Raw genomic sequence first — 20,799 nt, forward strand, 5'->3', positions numbered from 1 at the left:
TACGATGACACACTTCCAACCAGGTCACTGTGCCTGACACCTCATTCTTTAAGTCATCATATGATGCTGGGGACATATACTCAACAACAAAAGTTCTTGTGACACCAATATTTTAGTGTAATTTTCAAACAAGTAAAGTCTCGTTTTCAATATTGTAGTACATGTATGGAATCAAGTCACAAAAACGCAACTGCTACAGAAAAGCATGCATTCCATGCAAAAGTTGACTTTTATGCAAGCCCCATGCATTTCATTACCCAAGAATGGGTATAAAAACATGTGCGTTAACGGGATTCCATATGCATTGTTTAGCATCGTGCTGACAACAACCACTCAGAAAAACAACAAAATTACGCAATTATTCAACATTACGAAACGCCTGTCTGAAATGAGCGTCTGCGAGCCATTGGTATGCTTGAAGCAGGATCGAGTCAACGTAATGTTGCAAGACAATTTAACGTCCACAGAAATACTATTTGGTGTTTATGGTAACGTTGGCAACAGACGAATGCTGTCAGAGACCATCCTCGGAGTGGCAGGCCATGCATAACCAATAATCATCAAGACAACTGGATTTGAACAACACACTTACATGCTCCAGCAGATATGGACAGATATCCCACAGGACTTTGTGCGACACCTGGTCCATTCTATGAGACGAAGGTGTGTTGCTTGCATTGCAACCAGAGGTGGACACACACGCTATTGATTTGTAAATTGACATTTTGGCATGTTCTTTTTTTTTATGAAATCATGCATTTTCTGAAGTCAGTATGGCAAATTAAACCATTTGAACACTTACAGGAGTCTTTTATCTGTTGCAAACTGAAATTGTTTCAGATTTGGTAAAAAACATAACTTTGCATTAAATCTTATTCAATGTCAAAGGAACTTTTGTTGTTCAGTATATTTAACCTTGCATCCCCATAGGGTTTATACAGAGACAGTTGAACTCCAATGCCTGCATTAGTTAATCTATAGGAAGTAGACACACCAGTGGTGATTCCTTACAATGACAGGAGGACCAATGTGACACAGATACCTCCAGGGACACAAGCTGGATGAGACTGGGACCTCTGGGGACACCAACTGGGTCAGACTGGAATCTCTTGGGACACAAGCTTGGTCAGACTGGGACCTCCTGGGACACAACCTGGGCCAGACTGGGATTTCTTGGGACACAAGCCGGATCAGACTGGGACCTCCAGGGACACCAACTGGGTCAGACTGGGACCTCCAGGGACACAAGCTGGATGAGACTGGGACCTCCAAGGACACAAGCTGGGTCAGACCGGGATCTCTTGGGACCCAAGCTGGATCAGACTGGGACCTCCAAGGATAACAACTGGGTCAGACTGGGACCTCCAGGTATACCAACTGGGTCAGACAGGGACCTCCAGAGACACCAACTGGGTTGGACTGGGACCTCTTGGTACACAAGCTGGATCAGATTGGGACCTCCAGGGACACAAGCTGGATCAGACCGGGATCTCTTGGGACCCAAGCTGGATCAGACTGGGACCTCCAAGGATAACAACTGGGTCAGACTGGGACCTCCAGGTATACCAACTGGGTCAGACTGGGACCTCCAGGGACACCAACTGGGTCAGACTGGGATCTCCAGGGACACAAGCTGGATCAGAATGGGACCTCCAGGGATACCAACTTGGTCATACTTGGACCTCCAGGGACACCAACTGGGTCAGACTGGGATTTCCTGGGACACAAGCTGGATCAGACTGGGACCTCCAGGGATACCAACTGGGTCAGACAGGGACCTCCAGAGACACCAACTGGGTTGGACTGGGACCTCTTGGTACACAAGCTGGATCAGATTGGGACCTCCAGGGACACAAGCTGGATCAGACCGGGATCTCTTGGGACCCAAGCTGGATCAGACTGGGACCTCCAAGGATAACAACTGGGTCAGACTGGGACCTCCAGGTATACCAACTGGGTCAGACTGGGACCTCCAGGGACACCAACTGGGTCAGACTGGGATCTCCAGGGACACAAGCTGGATCAGAATGGGACCTCCAGGGATACCAACTTGGTCATACTTGGACCTCCAGGGACACCAACTGGGTCAGACTGGGATTTCCTGGGACACAAGCTGGATCAGACTGGGACCTCCAGGGATACCAACTGGGTCAGACAGGGACCTCCAGAGACACCAACTGGGTTGGACTGGGACCTCTTGGTACACAAGCTGGATCAGATTGGGACCTCCAGGGACACAAGCTGGATCAGACTGGGATCTCTTGGGACCCAAGCTGGATCAGACTGGGACCTCCAGGGACACCAACTTGGTCAGACTGGGATCTCTTGGGACACAAGCTGGATCAGACTGGGACCTCCAGGGACACCAACTTGGTCAGACTGGGACCTCCAGGGACATAAGCTGGGTCAGACTGGGACCTCCAGGGATAAAAACTGGGTCAGATTGGGACCTCCAGGTATACCAACTGGGTCAGACTGGGACCTCCAGGGACACCAACTGGGTCAGACTGGGATCTCCTTGGACACAAGCTGGGTCAGACTGGGATCTCCATGGACACAAGCTGGGTCAGACTGGGACCTCCAGGGACACAACCTCGGCCAGATTGTGACCTCCTAGTATTAAAGGCATTCGATTGTATAATTACGTACATGGTTATTGAATATTATTGGTCACATGTGGGTGAGAGGTTAAAGTGTTTGCAGTTCCTGAAAAAGGTTTACTGACTTACTTGCTGACTTGCTGTACAGGTGGTCTCTTGCTTAAGCAACTGGGGTTGGTACATCTCCCCGAGGCAAGAGTGTACACTAGCATGTATCAAAGTCTAGTTTTCACCTTTGCGTCTTAAACCTACTTTTCCATGCTAACACAGACACGCTCGGGATTGGACTATTGCATATATGGATAGCCCAAACAGATAATATTATACAAAATCAGCATCCGGTTCCGTGGGTCGATATTTTGCTGAAATTATTCCAGCAAATAAGCGAAGACAACTATTTTTGAAGTTTTTCAAAGTTTCCAAGTACAGTCAACTCGCCCAAGTACTTTTATTGCCTTTTTATACATTATATAGCGTTTTAAGCCTCCTTTTTTGTAAGAGCGAAATGAGTATCAATAGCATGACTAAGTACATTTACTGTGGTAATCTGTCATTTTTTTGTCAGCGATGAAATCTGGAATCTGATCGACCAGTAACAGAGCTGTCAGGAAGTGACTAACGAATGAACAAGCATGAAATATTCTTGCGACCTTTAGGACATACACTCTTCAAAAAAAGAAATGCAAGGGTAGTATGTAGTTCACTGAACCGGACTAAACATATATATATATATTTCTTGCGGTGAAACCATGCTATACAACTTGAGGGACTTAGAGTGTCCTTGGGTACAGACACGTACAGTGCCTACTGCTCACCTCGATGTTACCGAGTAATGAGGGAAAGTTGGCAGAACAGGCGAAGTCCCCCATGCTGGTTATAGCTGGGAACACTGTGGTGAAGTCCCCCATGCTGGTGAAGTCCCCCATGCTGGTTACAGCTGGGAACACTGTGGTGAAGTCCCCCATGATGGTTACAGCTGGGAACACTGTGGTGAAGTCCCCCATGCTGGTTACAGCTGGGAACACTGTGGTGAAGTCCCCAATGCTGGTTACAGCTGGGAGCACTGTGGTGAAGTCCCCCATGCTGGTTACAGCTGGGAACACTGTGGTGAAGTCCCCCATGCTGGTTACAGCTGGGGAACACTGTGGTGAAGTCCCCCATGTTGGTTACAGCTGGGAACACTATGGTGAAGTCCCCCATGCTGGTTACAGCTGGGAACACTGTGGTGAAGTCCCCCATGCTGGTTACAGCTGGGAACACTGTGGTGAAGTCCCCCATGCTGGTTACAGCTGGGAACACTGTGGTGAAGTCCCCCATGCTGGTTACAGCTGGGAGCACTGTGGTGAAGTCCCCCATGCTGGTTACAGCTGGGAACACTGTGGTGAAGTCCCCCATGCTGGTTACAGCTGGGGAACACTGTGGTGAAGTCCCCCATGCTGGTTACAGCTGGGAACACTGTGGTGAAGTCCCCCATGCTGGTTACAGCTGGGGAACACTGTGGTGAAGTCCCCCATGCTGGTTACAGCTGGGAACACTGTGGTGAAGTCCCCCATGCTGGTTACAGCTGGGAACACTGTGGTGAAGTCCCCCATGCTGGTTACAGCTGGGAACACTATGGTGAAGTCCCCCGTCATTGTTACAGCTTTGAACGCTATGGTGAAGTCACCCATGCTGGTTACAGCTGGGAACACTGTGGTGAAGTCCCCCATGCTGGTTACAGCTGGGAACACTGTGGTTAAGTCCCCCATGCTGGTTACACTGAAGGGGAGCTCGTGTGGTGTGTTGATCGTGGTGCATGTTTGCCCAGTGGTTTGGTTTGGTTTTGGATCACCCACACACACGCGCGCGCACGCACACAAACACAAACACCCAAACACACAAACACCCACCCACACGCGCGCGCGCGCGCGCGCACGCACGCACGCACACACAAATACGCACACAAACACGCACGCACACGCACACGCACACGCACACGCACACGCACACGCACACGCACACGCACACACAACAAGTATTTACATATATTTATTATATTTTCTAGGGTGGGGTGGGTGAAAGTTCTGAGCCTAACTACAAAGTGTGTAGTGTATACCCTTAATAGTAAGCATGTATAAAGCACAATACTTGCCATGCTGAGAGGCTACATTTCAACCAATACGCAACCAGGCGGCAGGTTTCTGTTGCATCAAAGTGACTTAGTATTCTCGCATTTCTCGGTTGATGAAAATGGACAGAATTGGCTACAGTGCTGTCATCAAATATCTGTAACTGATAGGGTTAACTCCAACTGCCATGGATGCGGACATGGTGCCAACTTCAGGGGATGGTGCTTCTTCCTTTGCCACTATTACGGGGTGGGCAGTGGAGTTTAATAAGAGGGGAAGAGAGAAGATGACCAAGATCACAATGACCTAGAATCACTACCATTAAGGAAATGTTGATAAATACATGACATGATTATGGATGGTCGACGACCCACCACACGTTACATAGCCCATGCAGAAGGCATGTCTCATGCGAGGGTTAACAACAGTGGCACGGGTGGCCCAGCCGTCTAAGGCTGTGCAGAGTTGCGTCCCTTGGGCACACCAGGAACTTATCTTTGTGGGTTCGAATCCCGGTTCGCCCCGATTATGTTTCTAGGTTTGTTAGCATCATACCCGTGCTCGTGGGTTTCACCGAAGTATTTAACGTCCGAGACCTGCATCACTTCGGGCTTTCCTGCCACATTAAGCTGACACGCCATGATATAACTGCAATAATGTTAAAAGCGGCGTTAAACCCAACTCACACACTCACTGACTCTTCGGCAACTGCGTGAGAATATCAAGGTTAAAATCATGGGAAACTGGTCGTTCCACTGTGACAATGCACCGGTACAAAGGTCGGTTGTCGCCATGGCTGCAATGGATGACTTAGGCTTTGGATCCATTGACCATCCTCCGTATTCGCCAGATTTGGCACCGTCATGTTGAAACCCAATAGAGTGTGACAAGCATTATGCAAATGATAATTACGTAATTCCGGGTATTTTAAATCGAGATTAGACTTTTTTCAGCTGCAGTTACAAAACCAGATTATATTTTATTCAAAACAATGAGCCTGGGTTTTTTAATGAAAAAACAACAACCTGGCAACAACGTAATTTTGGTTGCCAGGCAATTTTTTTTTTAAAAAGTCTGATGCATAATTATTTTTTTCAGGAAAAAAATTTCGGAGATAATTTTTTTTATATGGGGTGTAAATATCACGAATAAACTTCAAGTAAATATATTTTTGATTTACACAGATAGCTGGGATATAAATACACATATCAATGCGGGGTACACCAGAAATGGGCTTCACACATTGTACCCATGTGGAGAATCGACACCGGACCTTCAGCGTGAACTTCTTTGCATCACCACCGCCCCTTATTAGGATATTTAGGATATATCGATATACATACTGATTTATCTTCTGAGTAGGCGACAAACCACCTGTTGAGGTCTAGACAGACCAGTGTAGTTTGATACATTTCAAAAAGGGTTGAAAAGGGATTTTTTTTTGTGCCTGATAATCCGTGGCTACCGACCTGGCTGCCCCGGGATGGATGCCTCAACCCTATCTGCACACAGCCATCTGTTAAATACATTGTCTTCTTCAAACAGCTTCTGTGGCAATGATCCGGCGGCGATTATTGGAGATCCGAAATCTCTATTAACAATCCGGAGTTTTCATAATACCAGAAAGTCTTAACATTTCTTGTACTTTTTCATACAAGTAGTTGCGGTACGAACAATTTTAATTTCTTTACGCAAATAGTTTTTACAACATCCTGCAGACCCGTCCTGTATTCCTTCAATTCCTTCAATTTGGTCTTTCAATGTGGTATCGGTTACTCGGCATCTGTTAGAGGAAGTGTGGGATTTCATAAGTGAGGGGCAGGGAAGGAGCGGGAAGGTAAGAGAGAACCCGTGAATTGTACAGTGTACGTGTATTGTCTCCGACTGTTTAATCCAAGGTAAATGTGCCTATCTATACAGAGAACAACTTACACAGCATGTTACAAAGGCCTCATCTATTGCAGGTGCTCGCTGTTTATGCATTAAGATGCGTAATATCTGGTATGTCCAAATAGTTTGTGTTTTCGCTTGAATTTGTTTCGGTTTTAAACTTGAAAGCCTTCAAAAGCCTAATCAAATACTCGTTAAATCTTCTAAGAAAATTACTTTTGACTTTTGAATATATATTCCAATGAAAGTTTCACAACAATTCATTCACTATACGATGTGGTGGAAGGGAGACAACTGTTATTGTGCTATGTCGGTCGCACCTTCAGGTTCAGACTAACATCTTGTGAAATGAACATACGAACATCGTATCTTACATGAAAAACAGTTGTTAAATTATCTTAATAAAAATATAATAAAAAGGAGCCCAGTGCATCACTTCATTTTCAGATACTGCAGTAATCTAGGCTTGCCAAACATTATAGACTTGCATGGGTTGTATTGGATATATTCGTATCAGGGTCTGCGTGACAGACTACTTCAGGTTTAACTGTAATACATGTTTTTGTCAAAGATCGGACACAAAACGCGATAATATTGTTTCACAAATATCCATATGGGGTGTATCATTAAAATTATTTAAAATCATAAACACGTACGTTTCACCGGTCCGTTATGTTTATTGTTTAAAACTACACCGTGAGATGGACCTCACAAGCTCTATACATTTGAGGTGACCTGATTACAGAACTCATCACAAAGTTGTTATCGTTTGTTTCTTGTTTAACGCCGCACTCAGCAATATTCCAGCCATATGACGACAGTCTGTAAATAATCCAGTCTGGGCCAGACAATCCAGTGATTGACACAATGAGTAACGATCCACGCAATTGGGATACGATGACATACATCAACCAAGTCAGCGAGCCTGACCACCCGATCCCGTTAGTCGCCTCTTACAACAAGCATAGTCGTCTTTTACGGCAAACATGGGTTGCTGAAGACCTATTCTACCCCTGATCTTCGGGGGTCTAAAGTTCTGATCGCCATCCCTGCTTGTGCCCATGTAAGCGAGCAGTTTTGTTTAACCGTGTCCGTTTTACGCAGGTTTGAACTGTTTTAAATCTTTCTTTTGCACATAATGTTCCCACACAACGATGCACAATGATTCTTGAAATACACTCGCTCTTTGAACTGAACCGTCAGTCGGTATTTCATATCAAATTACTTCTATTTAACGGCTGTATTAACGTCTATTAGCGAATAGAATCTCCACATTAACATGTTCTGTTACAGAGTGAGAGAAAACTCACACATTTATCGGAAATGCCGCTGAGCGGGTTTTGTGTTATCCAGCGTTCGCGACGAGCCGTGTGTACCATTGTGACCGCTAAAAATAACCTGCAGAACCAGTTTTACAGGTGAGCCGAGCGCGCAAGCGATATCGGGACCGGTCCGACGTTATATTGTATACGGCAGTGCCCGTGGTCTTGGGTTCTTGTGAATCAGGGCTGTTTTCATTGGCAGTGTATTTATAGTGTCCTCAACCAGCCCTGGGTTGGGTTCTGTGACATCGTTGGGTATACACAGGAAAGCGGGTAGATTTATATTTTCATTCTCGACACCCGGGAGGATTTAACTTAATTTTCTGAGGTGAGTGAAAATGCTGAATTTTATAACCCCTTCCACTCTTTAGTTGTCTGCCCTGTACTTGAATATCACAGGTACAATAGGCATGAGCGTTTATACTATTGTCTCCTGAAAGTGCAGACGGGGTAGGTGGCAACATGTTCTATATTACTGGTATAGCTCGATCCGTTAACATATATATATACATATTTGTTCTCATTTGATAACCCATTATCAGTAAATATGTTTAATATCGCTACACCAGAGGGACAACGCACGCCTTATAACCGCCTGTTGGGCAACACCCTATGGAAAAACGTCGTGTAGTCAGTACCGCCAATATAGCCTTGGACATGGAACGTGATGGCACCGGCACTCGCTGTTTATATACAAAGCATTATATGTCATGGATTATGTTGTAAAACATTGTGAATAATATGTCTTGTATACAGCATAGCAAACAGAGGTACCCTTTCACCCCCAATTCCTCTCATAGTTGACATTCCTTCGACACTTATTAATAGTGTTCTACCACATGGAATATCATTTTCAGAATCGTTAAATATATGCCACTCTAGTTTTCACTTACTTGCCTAGGGTCTATCTGTGTGGTGTAATACAGGACACAGCTCAATATCAACAAGTTTGTAAAAATAAGGTGTGGTGATTACACTGATAGAATCAAATATTGTCTATATTAGGTAAACTATATTCTGAATACAAAGAGAGATAAAACATTTACCGTCGACAAGTTCCAGATTCAAGTGTGACGTCCTCCGCTTAAACGTCTGAGCCACAATCTCTCTTTTTATGGAGACGGGAACATGAAATCCTTCAAATTCCGCTAACAGTCAGCATTGTATATGTACACTTGTGTTGTTGTACGTAAGACAGACAGTGCCATCAATATGGAGCCTATATAAACCCCACCCATACTGTGTCCTCCATACTATGGGTTGGAATACATTTTAACATGTTTGTGTATTCCTCATCACGGGAAATACATTATTCATTTGCATACACACTCGCGTAGTTTTGCTGTAAACATTAAGTTGTTAGTTATCATTAGCAATGAAGAAATATGTATCAGGGGTAGATGCGCACGCTATATAAATAAGTCTTTGACTGGCTTTTAGAAGTAATACACACAAGGAAGAGGTTAGTGATGCCTACTCCTTAATACTGAGGAACACAACATTTCGGAGTATATACCTACTCCGTCAGCAGGGAGATGAATAGTACTACCAATCCCCCATGCTATTTCAATATTTTACAGTGTTCAAACACATTCAAATATCCAACAAATAAATATGGTTTAAGAAAGCAATTGAATTATTTAGATATTAAATATTGTGGCTGCAATTATTTTTAAAGTAATCACGTAGGTGTTTAATTCCTCAGTTATTAATTTTATCAGAAACCCCATGCTGTTTATGCCATGTGTGTCAGCACCTGGTACTGCAATGGGATGGAGACAATACAAGGTGCACGTGTCAGACGTATTCAGTCTTGTACAATAACACAATGTGTTTTCCTGGGGGCTGAATCATGTTCCTTTCATTAAACCACCAGCAGGGGACAATGGTGGCTAATTAATTACCAATCTTGTGTTTTGGGTTACATAACATTCCAAACATGTCGCAACAATCAACACTTGCTTGGTGTACCAGTGTTAAGACCGGATTAGGCCTCTTATATTGGGTCAATCTTGAATACGTGTGATCAGGTTTGGCTAAAGGGCAGTTTGGAGGGAATGTATTGTTGATACGAAGAAGTAGAAAAGACTGACCATGTGTGATGGCACGTGTTGAATGGTGTAGATGTATCTTAGCAAGTTAGGCCTATGAGACCAAATGTCTAGTGTGATCACGCGCTTGATAAGGTTACTAACATCTGCACCGGATCGCCAAATGGCTCCCCAAAAGCCAAACTCATACTCAAATGAAAGGAAAGTTGAAGTAGCCATCTCACGTCTCAGACTCGGTCACAAAAAGCACTATGACAAGGTATGTCCATCTTGCAATTAACCTGAATCCATTGCTCACTAGTTACTGAAATGTCCAGACCATGCCCCAGCCCGGGCTCGGCTAAAACAAGAATTACAGTTAGATCAGCTATCTGTCGTAGATCTCCTAAAGCCAAGAGATCCAATAGCGAAGGTCGTGCCGCTTCTGAAAGATGGTTAGCTACTCACACATATATAAACAGCACAGCCAAAAAATCCATCAGTTTCTAAAAATAATAAATCAAATCATATCAATACAAAAACAGAAATCATATCAATACAAAAACAGAAATCATATCAATACAAAAACAGAAATCATATCAATACTAAAACTCCCAATAGATATGTGTACCCTACTCACATGAACAGGTCCGCGGAAATTCCTTAGACAGAAGCCGACCTCTTAAACACTTAAAGCAACAACAACGTACCGAAACGCCACAAAGAAAGAACAATGTAGTTGACATCCAATAGCGCGTTATATCATTATACAGATACAATTCGGCCCCGACTTAGATTTATTCCCCTAGAATTTCAAATAACGCGATGGGAAGATTCAAATTCAGAAAAAACTTCGACTCCCTATTATACATGCACGGGGACAAATCAATAGCATTATTAGTCATACTGACGTGTGTCAAGAGAATGTCTTGTACCTTAAAGAAATAGTCCCACTAGGCAGGTAAATTCTGTTGTTGTCCGTCTCACGTTCACTGTAATATCAAGTGTGAATCATTGCGTTTTAATGCAACAAGCCCATAACGTCTAATTAACACACTCACATTATGTATACTGTCAACCTCATAGGTTTGTATATGTTTATGTTCAGTCTAGGTAATATTATTTTATCCCGTTAATATTACAAATTAATTTTCTTTCTTTTAATGCGGAGTTTAATAAGTACGACAAACGGTCCGACGTACCTTAATGGCTTTACTCTTGATAAAATGCCGCCTTCAAGACAGAAGGTCCTTCTTCCATAGTTCTGTTCTGTAACGCTCGTTGTTCAGAAATAAACTTGCCCGAGACAAGTTTCTGTATAACCGACTTTGCTTTACACAAAGTACAGAAAACGTATTAGCAGACAAAAATTATTTACAGAATATTTTATTTCAGGTACGTTTGTTATGTTCACTTCTCACTCACAGTTACAGCCCACCAAATAAATACAAAAGTACCATGAGTTCAATATACCCGTTTGTCAAGATGTCAACAATGTTATCCAGGTCTTAATCTCAACACACAAACAAACCGACCAGACAGGTGAAACAACCCATCGCACCGCCTCAGCAGTCAAGTCAACATTTCGCATGTGCTTCAGGCGGTACTAGGTTAGAGTTATCTCCCCTGGAACACAGCGCGACCGACTTAGCATCACTTAAAACATATTCTACTCATTATGGTAATATTCATTCCCGGCCATATATGACACTGATCTGTGAATATGGAGATTGTTTTACAATACAGGAGTACAATTAATGAATTGTTGGTATGAATATTGTATATTGAAGAAATGAAAAGTAAATTAAGTTTCAGAATCCAATATATTGGTTCTCAATCAAAACGCCAGACTTTTCAATTCTTGGTGTATGGGTACATTTGTGAAAAAAACCTGTCGGTAGGTGGGGAATATATAGATATTATTTCTTGGTGTATGGATATATTTGTGTAACATTTCGGTCAGCAGGTGGGGAATATATGTTTGTGTATATACAGATCTGAAAACTGTTTTAATGAAATGTCGCCCTACTGGTTGGGTTCAGTTAACGTGGTTTTGTTGTGTCACAGATTCATATCGGGAATTGATATATTTCTTGAACAAATGTTCGACTGTCTTCTCTTCTGTTGCAGATGAGGGTCCTACCGGGACCTGCAGTAGTTCTTCTGCTGGTTGTCTCTCTGTCGTCTGCTCAGGAGACTTGCCCACCAGACGGCGGAACGTGCCGGGAGAACCCGATGGCCATCAAGAAAACTACCACTACTGATCCATCAGCTCATTACTATATCGGAGGCCTGTTTGGTATCCACGAGAAGGGCCCCACTGCCTACTCCTGTAGTGACAAATTCAGGCTACGCGGTGTCATGAACCTGCAGGCATTCCTTTGGGCAATTAATTACTTTCAATCACGACTCACAGCAGACGGAAACAGAGTATCCATTGGAGGTGTCGCGTTTGACAACTGTCAGCGCAAGGAGCAGACGGTAGAAAATATCATGGGGTTTGAACAGTGTCGGAACAGGTTAACAGGCGTCGACAGACGACAGGTCTTGGCTTTTGTAGGTCCAGACACAAGCAGCGAAGCGCTGGCAGCAGCCGCTCTTTTGAAGGACATGTCCTTGACTACAGTCAGCCATGCGGCCACGTCACCGGAACTGAGCGATGGGAACATGTACCCGTACTTCCTCCGTACCGTCCCATCAGATGCTAATGATGCTGCAATCCTGGCTGGCATTCTGGCTAAAGAACTGGGGGCAAAGTATACACAGCTTATTTATATGGACAACTCTTATGGGAAACACGGGATGGAGGAATTCAAGAAACATGCCAAAGCTAACGGTATCTGCATCGTACAGAGTATTATGGTCTCCTCTGATGTGTCCACCTCAGCGGACAGCGATGTTCTGCGTAAGCTGATTAACAAGCAGAACGTGAAGTATGTTGTCCTCTTCACAGATGGTCCTACAGCCAACAGAGTCCTGCAGTCATCTCAGGCATACATCAGCCGATCAAGCCAGAATTCTGTACAATTCATATTTCTTGGAACCTCTTCATGGGGAAACTCGGAATTGTATCTCAACAATGCATACAGCGCTGCTAACAATAGCATTGTAGTTTCTCTATCTACGGATCCTTTATACACGAACGCCATCAACGCCTTCAAAAATTACTGGTATGATTTAAAACCTAACAATAGTACATCGGGCATCGACAACAAATATTTGACAAAGTATTGGGAAGAGAGGTTCAACTGTGAAGTAGACGGCACGTCCAACGCTTGTGTGCTCGCTACCCAGTCGCTTCGGGACGAACTGGACGTGTACGTCCCATACACCATTATGGCTGTCGACGCCATCATCAGGGGCGTTTATAATGCTGCCACAAAAGCCTGCAACATATACGACCTTTGTTCTGACCTCCTCAATATTGGCAACAGAGGTACCGCCATTTTCAGAGGTATTAAACAAGCAGAGGCCCTCGGGGAAGGTGGTAGGGTCTTGTTCGACCAGAGCGTTGGAGCAAACAACAAATACGTGACTGGCGATCCTTCTAGTGGCAATGGCGGCTTCAGCAACTACAAAGTGTATTCCGTGGTCAAGGGCTCATATATTGAGGTAGGTATAATTTTAGTGGTTTTTAACGCATTCAGAAAATATTGATAAGGCACTCGGCTCGCCCCAATCCGGTCATCTCATGTCATGTTGGCCAGCATTGAGAGGAACTGGAATTTTGTATGAAGACTAGTTCTCGGTTACAGATGCAAAGCCAGGTAATACTTTGAGCCTAAATCGAACAAAAATTGAATATCACCTTGCAACAATGTATTTTTTTGTGGTCAACACATTCCTTTTTTGTCAACAATCTGTAGCATAATTATTATTTTCAAGCATTTTCTGGGACAATTTCTTTTTTTTTCGATAAAAAAGATCAGATGATCGGTCCTAAATGTTGCTTGTTACAAAAATGTATACCTAACAGATTGAGCTCTTTACAATCCGACCGTCATCGACAGTGATATCATTCTACCCTTATCAAGAGGGCCAGGGTGGCCTAGTTATCTAAGGCGACGCACTAAGCTGTGGACATGGGTTCAAATCACAGATTCGCCATTTGTCAGCATCATACCTGTCCTCGTTGGTTTCATCAAAATGGTAAACGTCTCAGACCTGCATTACTTAAGCCCAACCCATTCACTCCAAAATGAAGCTGGCAGTTATATACACTATAAACCCCAACTCATTGACTCTCTTTTCTATTTTGAACTGAATCAATATCCAGGTCACCTCTGACTACTTCACTTAGACCAGTCAAGTAAAGCCAGGTGATCAGGTCTATGATTCAGTCTAGTCGGATATTATATGTACCGTTTCTTCAAGAAACTACAGGGGTAAAGTGCACAACAAGAATTGGGGTGAAGTTGGGTCAGGCTAGGATTAGGCAGACGAACTGCGACATAGCCTTGTTCAAGTACATGTTGATTCAAATCTGAAAACACAAGATTCTGTAGGATGAGAGGGGTGATTTACTTCCGTGTGAAAATACGGTAGAGTGTGAGGATATTTATAGCCATTCATTCATGCTACAGCTGACCTACATACAACTCTACAGGAGATGCATCACAAATGGATCGCTACTTACGCTTATACAAACAGGAAAGTGTCTACAGAATGTACCGGGGCGTCAGTGGGCGCCAGGGGCAGCTAAACGGTTAACGCAGTCTCACATCACGCCGATAGCTTGGCTTCAGGTCAACACGTGGGTACACGGTGTGGAGCGCATTCCTTGAGTCCAAGTCGGGATGTTGCTGGATTATATCTTAAAGCTCACTCGATTATAATCCTCATGATTGTCATCAATCATTTATTGTTATCATAAAAACGAAATCTTTACGTACATTCGTCATCAACACCAACGCGGGTGAGATTGACAACAGGTAAAAGCGCTCGATTTTCTGTGTTTCCAAAGACGCTAGTTCATATCCCATCAAGGATGCGCTAAACGTGGCTCACACGACTGTACAATCGTTATGTTGTTTAGAGATTGGTAATTGTGTGGGCAGTATCTTCTCGTAATTTCCAATCGAATAATCATGAAACATCGGATCGTCTATTTGGTTTTGTAGTTCGGCAACATTAACTATAAAGCTGGAGCCAACCTGACCAGGACACGGGGGCTGGACATGAGGTTCTACCAGAACAAGGACGTCTGTAACTACCCCTGCACCGACTGCGGCGAAGTATCCACCACACAAGCACCTACCACTGCCATGACAACCGCCCCAACGGCAACGTCTACTAAGGACCCAACTGAAGGCGGGAACTTCACCTTCGTCAAGTTCCCCACCAGCCAGGAGCTGACCGGCGCTTACTTCAAGTCGCCTCGCAATGGGGAGATGTGGATGACCAGGTACTGGACTTATTATGCTAATAACAGCTTTCTAAACGAGGCCATCAAGCGATACCAGGGCCTGGAACACCTAAGGTAGCACGTGACCTGAATACTCCACAGTGGAAAGCCTTTCCGCACAATTCTACCCATGTGTAACAAAGTCCGATAACGTTATGACCTCTCTATGGCTACCGTTAAGCAGTAAAATATTTATAAAAGGTAACATCAAAAGCTTCCATTGGTCTGAATACATTGAAACTTGGTATTTCCGAAGTATCCCCCCTTGTGAAATCGTCCAGATCGGCAGTGTCCGGTGATGTAAAGCTAGGTTTCCATGAATCAGATTTAAACGACTTTGGTGCAATAACGGGTCATGTAACATGGACATATGCACTTCATCGAAAGATGCCTTTTGAATATTTCTTATGAATCCACACACTTAAAAATTGGCAACGCAGTGATCTGATATGGAGTTATAAGATATAATGTTCTACACAGACGAGAAAGTTGTCTAACAGCAGGGGGCTTTTGTGCTCTGAATCTCTTAACCAGATAAGTTAACAAAAGAGTATTGATACCTCCGTTTCCCAAAGTAAGGCCATCGGTCTGTAGAGACTACTCCTCCTTGTGCAAGGTGGTAACGTCTATTGTTCGATCCCACACTAAGATGACTTAATTAAGCAGGGATATAACTGAAATGAGTTCAAAGAAACATACAAACCAACTCACACTGAATAACATGTTTGTTCCAGATTTGAAATCGGGCAGAGATGGATTATCGCCCTTGGTGTGCTTGCCGGCCTTGGCATCTTGGCCGTCATCATTTTCGAGATCTACATCCTGTACAAGCTTCTGGGGACGCGCATGGGCAGTCGCTGGAGGACAATGTGGCTAGGACAGCTTCTTCTCTTCGGCATCTTCCTCAGCTTCCTCACCCTCTTCGCCTTTATTCCCGTCCCCACCAAGGCCACGTGCGCACTCACCAGGTTCGGCGTGGGCGTGTCCTACTCCATCATGTTTGCTGTTTTGTTGGTGAAGCTGATGGTGATACTAACGTCTAAGACGTCGGAGGCCTCCCTCCTCCCCGGCGACATCGAGTCCCCCAACTACTTGAAGGGGATCTACCAGTTCCTCATGTTCATGTTCGCTGTTGGGGTCCAAGTTGTTATTGATGCCCAATGGTTGATTACGGTGCCGCCGGAAGCTGTTCTCGTGACGGACAATGGTGGGAACCAGGCCTGGGTGTGCAACCACTACACCTGGAAGGTGAACACCGGCATGCTCAACATGACAACGTTTGTCCGCAACGACTTTGAAAACCATCTCCTATCTCTCGTCTACATCATGTTCCTCATCCTCATCACCACCGTCCTCGCCCTCAACGCCCATGGCATCATCACCAACCACAGAGAGAGCATCTTCATCGGTATTGCGGCAGGGTTCAGCATCCCCATATGGCTATCATGGGGCTTGGTGGGAGGTCTTAACCGAGACCACGTCGTTGCTCAAGAGTTTGGTGACGCCTGTATAGCCTTTGGGCTGTTCCTGACGGCGACGCTGATCCTGTTTGCGATGTTCCTCCCCAAGGTACGCCAACTTGTCAACATTGGCGTCGAGGGCATCTACTTCGAGGACGACAGAGAGACTTACTACGCTGGGTCGGTCATTATGTCACCGCCTAGCTACAAAAGCAAAGCCAACTCGGTACTCTACGTAAACAACTCAGGCATCTATTCGGAACCAGTAGTTGTCGGCAATGGTGACCCCAGTAAGTATGCCATACTGGCGCTGAATGTAGTGGTAAAATACGGCACTTCTTTAAACAAACTGCAGCCTGCGTTAAATATAGTCATTGAGTCATACTGGTAGTTTGAAAGCCCTTAAAGGAACAGGTGCCCTTAATACGTGGCTATCTGAAATTCCCTTTTTGCATATCAGTACATCTAAATTGAACATAGCTTGCAAAACAAAGACTGTATTTGAGTAAACAAACTGTACATGGACAGACAGCTGGACGACGGCCTTAACTAGGGCTACGGGTATGTGACTGTGTGACAAAGTCGAAGATCGGAACCGCATGCACAAATCGATCTTAACTGAGTTAACTTTTGTAAAACGAGAGGCCAAATATGTTTTTTTTAAAGAATTTTCTTTTAAATCCCGGACAAACACAGTTTATTGGTATATGTGACCAAAAGGTCAATTGTACAACATGTATACAATAATAGTGAACATGACTGTAACCTTCACATTGAACATTTACTGGAGGAGGACGATTATTTCATCTTAGTTCATGACCCCCGTGGTCTATTTGTAATAGTTTTCTGATAAGTCTATTGGATTTGTGAGTAATTGATTAGAAACTACATGTACATGCATTTCTGTTTATTTAAATAATTATTTATGTCGTATTTGGTCTAGTTTAATTTTAATAATAAATAGTGAGGAACGGCCATATTCAGCCAGTACCAATTTGATCGCAGATTTGTTACCTGTGTTAAACGAAAACATACTGCGTATTCTTTTTCTATTGTTATTATTTATGTCCCAAAGTTCCTCACCATACATTCTGGCAAATTGTTCTTTGACAAGTAGGGCTCTTTCGGTTTGCATAGAAAATATCTCACAAGCTCTAGAGAATGTATTTCAGCATGACCACCCACAAGGCACACCCTAGAGTAGTCAGCCCGTGTGTCCTGGTGTGACAAACTACCTGATATAAACAAGTTGGAATTTGTCATGTTTGACTGTGCTGTAGAAATTGAGAGGTATTTTAAAATCATCTTATCTAAAAATCTTGTATCTTCTTTTTTCCCCAGTGGCAACCCATCTAAAGCATCCGGGTCACCATTCTGGGCCCTATAGTACATATAGTGCACCTGCTGGATACACGAAGAAGAGCGAGGCCGGAAGTAAAGTGCTTCGTGTAACTCCGGACCTAACCGGAAAACACCCGACTGAGAGGCGAAGGCCTCAGTCTGAGTTTGCCTACGCTCCCCGGTCTGTTAAAGGAACATTAAAACGTAAGCTCGCGTTGGAAAGGATCTTAGCTTTTCTAAAAATATGTGTAATGAAACAACTAAAAGTGTATATTATTCTCAACTGAAATTTATATTTAGTTGAAGTGTTTCATGTGAATTAAGTGTGTAATATGCTCTCTGTGGCAGTTTGTGTTATGTTTTTACATGTATTGTCATTAGACTTTTGACCGCCTCCGTGGTCTAGTGGAAGAGCGTCCGCCCGGAGATCGGAAGGTCCGGGGTCCGTCATACCAAAAGACGTTAAAAGATGGTACTTGTTGTTACCCTGTCTGGCGCTCGGCATAAAGGGGCTAAAACAAGGACTGGTCGGCTCGGAGTCAGTATACTGTGGTTGAGTGGGGTATTCATGTTAAACTGCGGCATGGTATCTTAGTGAGCTAGCACTATAAATCGGCATCAGTCCGGACTAGTACAAGCAGACACACACAGACACGTGCATGCACGTCGCTATAATCTTCGACGCGACGTTAAACCCCATTTCACCTCACCTCACATTAATGTTTTATTGTCTTATCTGAACCATTTGGAATAACTCAAGAGGTCTTGAATACGGGTATATTCTCAGTTCAATACTTTTTGAGGGGCTTTATCGCATCGGCTCTAATTTCAGCCCCCGTCACTTTCTATGGCAAAATTACGTCCCCTGGGCGTAACAGGATTGGCTGATCGCAACGATTATGATCTTTGGTATACCCAGTAATCTGACACGCTGTGGTATCACTGAAATACTATTTACATCTTATTGAAATAAGATCTTTTACTGAGATACGATACATCTCCAGACAATTATGGCATCGGAGTAGAAAATCTGATCATAATGAGATTGATCAAAACACATGGCATACAATGTTATATGGATATTACAAATATATTTTTTCTCTTTCAGGACCTAGGTCAACCCAAAATCTTGGCGCTCTTTGAGGGGGTATTGAAACATCTTGAACATCGCCAGTGTTGGGCAGTGCTGGAAACAATCTGAGCAGGAGATTGTTCCAAATATGTATTTTGTAAAGAAAACATCTATGAAACGTGATTGATGTAGTAAATTAATAAGAAGTATTTACCATCATGTCTTCACACACTGAGATACCGACATCTCATTCTGCTCCATCCCCTTCGGTCCAGGGAAGACTTTATGTTTATCAACCTTGAACCAGCTACAGACGGCCGTGCTTGTAGGAGCCCGCGTTGACGTGCTGTACATCGTTTTGAAATGATATTGCTCGTTGTACATAAATATCTATATACGCTTCGAGGCTGCATTCAGAATATACACATCGACGTCGGTTTGAGTCTCTCGAATCGATACACTAGTAATTTGGAGAACAACTTGGTGTCTGATCAACTCTAACAATTATATTTTATCTAAAAATATTACTTTTCTTTTTAATGTATGTATATTTGTAAAGCTAAATTTCATTTCGGTGTTGAAAGACAGACTGTCTCAAATTTTAATGAGTAAACCGCATGGTATGTCTTCCCTCAAGTCAAGGTTTGCATTAGTAGCCATTCGTGTCAGTTCACAGGACAGCCGAGCTGTGTCGAATGTGCGACGGTTTCACCGTCTCAGAAGACTGCGTGAATGATGATATGCTATTTGTTTCTAAGTGAGTGGTTTGTAAAAATACCAGAATTAATAATATGTATGTAGTTTGACCCGCACGTCGATAAAAAACGCACATTGAGACATGTTAAAAAATAGGGTTTCACCTGACTTAGTGTTAGTGACTTTATTTAGCTACGATGAAAATGACATATCAAATTGATCTACGATAAATAATTTATTCCGTTTCCGTAAAAATGGTCATGTTCTTCTGTTGAACATTTATCCCTCTCCCACAAATGAGGAGCAGCCGTCATTCTGTGATACCGCTGTTCGCGCGATGAGCAGGAAAAGATAAAAATCAAAATGTACCATTGCACCATTGCACATTAACTGGTCTTGGCTGCACATGATAACCGAGATAACAAAACAGCTGCCTCGCGTGTGCACCGATCGTGCAGTGTGTAAATCTCGAGTAGGACCATATAGCGTTGATTCCACGTATCAAACCTGTGTTATATAAATATATGTACGGAAACAAGAGATAGAAGTCCGTTATTGTATATCTACACGTACTTCGCCTATATGTTATATATGTATACATGTATGTGTATAAAGTTTTACATTTATTTTTTCCTCGTGTGTCAGTGTTCCTTTGTGTTACGATGATTATATCAGCATCATGATGATCGAGATTTAAAGTGCGCTTCCGGAGGTGCCGATTTCGTACTCGGGGCATACCTAGAAACATATGAAGGAATGTTTTAAAAAATGTTACTTTGCAAATATATGCCCCCCAAAATGACGGGGTTTTAGAAAGGGAAGTAGGTGATTACTAGGGTTATTTTGGAGTAGAGGCCTGAAAAGTAGCTGACGGAG

The 20,799-nt window shown here is 43.5% G+C and overlaps 1 protein-coding gene across 1 annotated transcript; it reads left to right on the top strand.

The window, feature by feature from the left end:
- The first annotated feature begins 8,047 nt into the window (after positions 1-8,047).
- Positions 8,048-20,556, top strand: LOC139456437 (metabotropic glutamate receptor 3-like). The gene is made up of 6 exons (XM_071238146.1): positions 8,048-8,248; positions 12,081-13,562; positions 15,071-15,354; positions 16,089-17,104; positions 18,156-18,359; positions 19,264-20,556. The coding sequence occupies exons 2-6, from the start codon at positions 12,081-12,083 to the stop codon at positions 19,296-19,298; spliced, it is 3,021 nt and encodes a 1,006-aa protein (XP_071094247.1). The 5' UTR covers positions 8,048-8,248; the 3' UTR covers positions 19,299-20,556.
- The last annotated feature ends 243 nt before the right edge of the window (positions 20,557-20,799 follow it).

The sequence above is a fragment of the Haliotis cracherodii genome, unplaced genomic scaffold (genome assembly GCF_022045235.1).
Source record: "Haliotis cracherodii isolate W230 unplaced genomic scaffold, xgHalCrac1.p SCAF_11, whole genome shotgun sequence".
In the NCBI taxonomy this organism is placed as follows: Eukaryota; Metazoa; Mollusca; class Gastropoda; order Lepetellida; family Haliotidae; genus Haliotis; species Haliotis cracherodii.